The sequence below is a fragment of the Nuphar pumila genome, chromosome 2 (genome assembly GCF_984573655.1).
Source record: "Nuphar pumila chromosome 2, dmNupPumi1.hap1.1, whole genome shotgun sequence".
NCBI classification, from domain to species: domain Eukaryota; kingdom Viridiplantae; phylum Streptophyta; class Magnoliopsida; order Nymphaeales; family Nymphaeaceae; genus Nuphar; species Nuphar pumila.
The window spans coordinates 10,547,066-10,551,297 of NC_143250.1; the positions used below are offsets into that span (position 1 = coordinate 10,547,066).

Consider the following 4,232-nt stretch of genomic DNA (forward strand, 5'->3'; position numbering starts at 1 on the left):
CAACTCTTTTTAGTTGACAGTTGAAGTTGGTAAGCCAAAATCATATCCTATTATAATATGATGCAAATATGGTTTTGACTCTTTGCTAATGAATCCTACGTATATCCGGATTTGACTGATATCTTAATCCGATGGTACATAAAAAAAACATATTTATTATGAGCTTTTCACCATTTGAGTCTGAAACCAAATGTGAATCTGTTTAGCCATCATCCCATTAGTCGGATCTAGCATTAGTCACATCCAACCCCAATCTGAACCATTTACAACACTACGTACAGGGGGAGCCATAAGGAGCAACAATGAAAGATTTTATTTTTTTGCCAACAGGTTCCGCTTGTTTGGCAGAAGCAGTTAGTGCACGTCACCTTGTTTTGGGATGTTGCAAGTTGGAATCCCAATGGTATGGTTGTATAACTGGTAGGTTCTGCTTAACCCCAGCTTTCTCTGTCAAAAAAAAAAAACAATGAAAGTTTCAGAACAAAAATTCAATTGACAAAATACCATTCTTCAAACATGAAAAGCACATTTTAGCTCATTGAGGGTGCGTGCAATGAAACGTAATGTGATGCATCATTAGTGGACGATCAAGACAGGTGTGTGATGTAACTAAAAGGTCGTCAAAGACCTGTCAAAGTTAGTCAAGAATGTAGCTTTTGTGGTGGTTGGCAGAAACTTTGACTAACCCTAAATTAGGGATGTAAATGGTTCGGTTGCAACATAATACCCGACTCGAATCCAAGTCTATCAAGCGGGTTGTTAGTCAAATCTGAATCGGTATTAAGTTTTGCATTCAAACCCAAACCCGTGACCGTATTAAGTGTAAATACCGGGTTTTAAGCTAGTCAGATCTGGGTTTGGTTTTATATTTTTCCATCTAAATCCAAATCTGATTAAGCTAAACCCGATTAAGTAGGACTTGGTAATGCCTAGATCCTACCAAAATCTGAAATGTTTACATCCCCACCGTGAATGCAACAAATCCAAAAACTCTTGGTTCTGTCAAAGCCTCAGTCAGGCCTAAGTTGGGTACCATCGACAGGGGTTCTCCTTGCTCTTTATGGTGGGGGTATTATTACCACACCTTGGCAAGCTCACTGCTCTATCTCTGCTACTGCTACCAATTCTTCCAAACAGATGCATACCGACTTGAAAGAGAAACCAATTCCAAAGAGATCGATACTACCACTTCTTTCCAGGGTGCAGGAACCTCGGCCTCCTCAAGAACTCAGATTAAGGGGCTCAAAATGGTTTACCGTTTGGAGGTGGTGGGTCATTCAGACCTGGTGGCTCGAAAGAAGCAAACGCATCTTCGATGACAAGCGAAGTTCTATCATCTCGATTCATCTGATGGTGCAAAAGGAGATTCAAATTTATCTTGGATTCGGGCTTCTCAGGTTACACGGTCTCTCGTAGTCATTCGCCTCCCTTTCTCTGTTCTGCTGTATGTACTTGATGCTCTTCCCTTTTTATCCTAAGGAGTTTTACACTGTTAGGACAGTGATGCAAGGTAGGTAGTGCCAGCACAGCTAGGTCTATGGTCTTGGTGCAGTTTCTCCGTGTAAATATGCAAAAACTATTCTGCTAATGATAAGGGGTTGTCAACCTGTCTGGTTTACCCAGACCAAACCCTAAGTCCGGGTATCGTGACAAATAAGAAGACTCGGATCCAAACACAAATATCCGTTTAATACATGGGCCTGGGTATAGTTTGTAAAATTTTATACCAGACCCACGCCCAACCTGAGTTTCCATTAAGACCTGCAATTTTTCAATGTAAAAATGATAAAAAAATATTATTTTATCGGGTATGGTTCCAGTCTGGGTATGGTTTTTCTTATAATAGACAGATTAGACCTGAGTAGATACCATACCCGAAAATCTAGTCCAAGTTTGGTTTCACCTGAGTCTTAACCAAACCCGACTCGATGACACCCCTACTAATCTTTCACTTCTTTATCTTTATTTTAATACTTCTCGGTTAGTGCATTAAACTCATTCTTTTTAGTAAAAATCAACACTTAGGGCATGTTTGAAAGAAAGAAAAAATTTCATAAGAAAAGAAAGTTTTGCCTATGAAAGTTTTTATACTAAAAAAAATATCTTATTGGTGCATACTCCAAAAAATAGATTGAGAAAATGTGAAAAAAAGAGAGACGAAGAGGTGGGTGGTGGGGAGTGTAAAAATAAATCTTTTTGGTAAAAAACATTCTTTCAGAAAAAGTGTATTTTTTAAAAAAATCTCTCTCAAAGAAAAGTCTTTCTCTCCTTTTAAGGGTTGAAAAAATCATACATATTTTTTTATTTTACGTCACTTTTCTTACATCTTTCTAGCTTTCGAACGTGCCCTTAAATCACAAACATACTATTTGTGCACAACATTTGTTTTGGTGATTAATAAATCAACGGTTAACAAAACACAAAATTTTGTTGATTTAAAGGACATATTTTAAACAAAATACGATCCAAGGGTCGGCTCTTTCTAAATCGACCACGATGAGTCCATCAGGCAGATTTGATCAAAACAAATTGTATCATAATATTTAAAAGAGGTACGAAGATTGGGGATGAGAGCTCTAGCCAAACCTGAAAAAGACACGCGGCAGCAAATCCAGCGCCGAGCTAACCTCAGCCACCATCTTCGCGTCCAACCCGTTTCTCATCACGGGCGGGTAGAATAGCCAGAGCCCAGTCCCGAAGAGCACGGTCAAAGTCAATGGAACCCTGACGACCCGCGGCAGTTGACCCACTCGGTGCCGCATGAACACCCGGCCCAGCCAGGCCTCACCGGCGGTCAGGAGCCCGTGCAGGGCGAAGAACGCCGTCCACTCCCACGTCGGCGGCTCGACGGTCAGGTAGTTAAGCATGAGCTCGTGCATGAGCCCGGACACCAAAAAGGTGGCGAAAATGGCGACCGGGCGCGAGCCCGAGCAAGCGGACCGGACGGGCAGGTACACGGCCGGCCGGAGGATGTTGGTGACGATGAGGTTCCACCGGCGGCCCCAGAAGTCGCCAAGCGACGCCGCGAGGTAGGGCCTGTCGAACTGTGGCTCGAGTTCGTCGCCCCCGAGGCAGAGGCGCGCGGGGATGGTGGCCGTAGCGAGGAGAGCGTCGAGGAGCAGGAGCATCAGAAGGTTGTAGAGGGCGGGGAGCATCGCCGCGTGCTGCCGAACGTCCTCTCTAGAACAGGCTCTGACGACCGGGACCATCAGCGCCAACCCGAGCGCAACTCTCAGCAAGGTTTTGGGCAGAAAGGAATAGCGGTGGTGGTGGATCTCGGTGGCTGAGGGTTTGGCTTTGACGGGGAGGGCGGCGAAGGCGAGGAAGGAGAGGAGGGAGCGGCTGTGGAAGACGAGGGGGCCCGAATCGAAGCACAGGAGGAGGAGCTTGAAGTTGCAGATCCAGGCGAGGAAGAAGGCGTGGATGACTCGGAGGGCCAAGGAGGAGAAGTGAGACGGGAGGATTAGGAAGAGGTAAACGATGGGGAGGACGGCGATGAGCTTGGGGAGGTTTTTGGGGAGTCTGGAGACGATGGCGTGGATGTAGACGAGGGATGCGATGGCCGACAGCCATACCCTCACAAAAGCTTCGAGGTCGCTCATTCTCTACTAGCTCCCCTCCTTGGATGGGAGATGGGAATCAGTTGTTCACCAGATCTTGAGCTTGAGGATAGAGGAGGAGGAGCGATAGACAGAGATGTGTTGCTTTGCTTCTATCTGTTTATATGCTTTTTCTTGATGTGAGGAAAGAATTGGAAGATGCAGACACAACAGCACAGAGTTCACGATTGAAGCCTGAAAAAAGGAATGCATTAATAAAGCCTTTTTCTTAAACGACGAAATAGATGAGGAATCGCATTAAGAGTCATTTTCTTTGGCGACGAAATAGATGAGGAATAAATTAATAAAGCCTTCGTCGACGAAATAGATGAGGACGGCACCACGATCTCGAACCCACTTTGATAAGGTTGTATTTTATATAAGAGAAAATTTCAAGTACCCTCAAACGTTTATGCTTAATTCATCCGCACATCAAACTTCTCTGAGTTTGCAAATGTGTGTTCTACCAAAACACAAATTTGTTTGTTGTGGTGTGTACGGAAGAATATCTTGGGACCCGCAATAATTCATATGCCAATGCTGCTCACGATGACTTATAATAAAATAACATATAAAAAAATAGATATACTTTTAACGAAAATGTCCTCTTGTAAGATAGATATGAGTTGGACG

At 44.0% G+C, this 4,232-nt stretch overlaps 1 protein-coding gene across 1 annotated transcript; it reads right to left on the reverse strand.

Moving 5' to 3' along the window:
- Nucleotides 1–294: 294 nt before the first annotated feature.
- On the reverse strand, nucleotides 295–3,919 carry LOC149844728 (putative long-chain-alcohol O-fatty-acyltransferase 5). Its single transcript, XM_089997310.1, has 2 exons — nucleotides 2,587–3,919; nucleotides 295–447 (listed from the first exon to the last, which is right to left on the reverse strand). Exons 1-2 carry the CDS (start codon nucleotides 3,600–3,602, stop codon nucleotides 432–434), a joined length of 1,032 nt encoding a protein of 343 aa, XP_089853436.1. The 5' UTR covers nucleotides 3,603–3,919; the 3' UTR covers nucleotides 295–431.
- Between the last annotated feature and the right edge of the window lie 313 nt (nucleotides 3,920–4,232).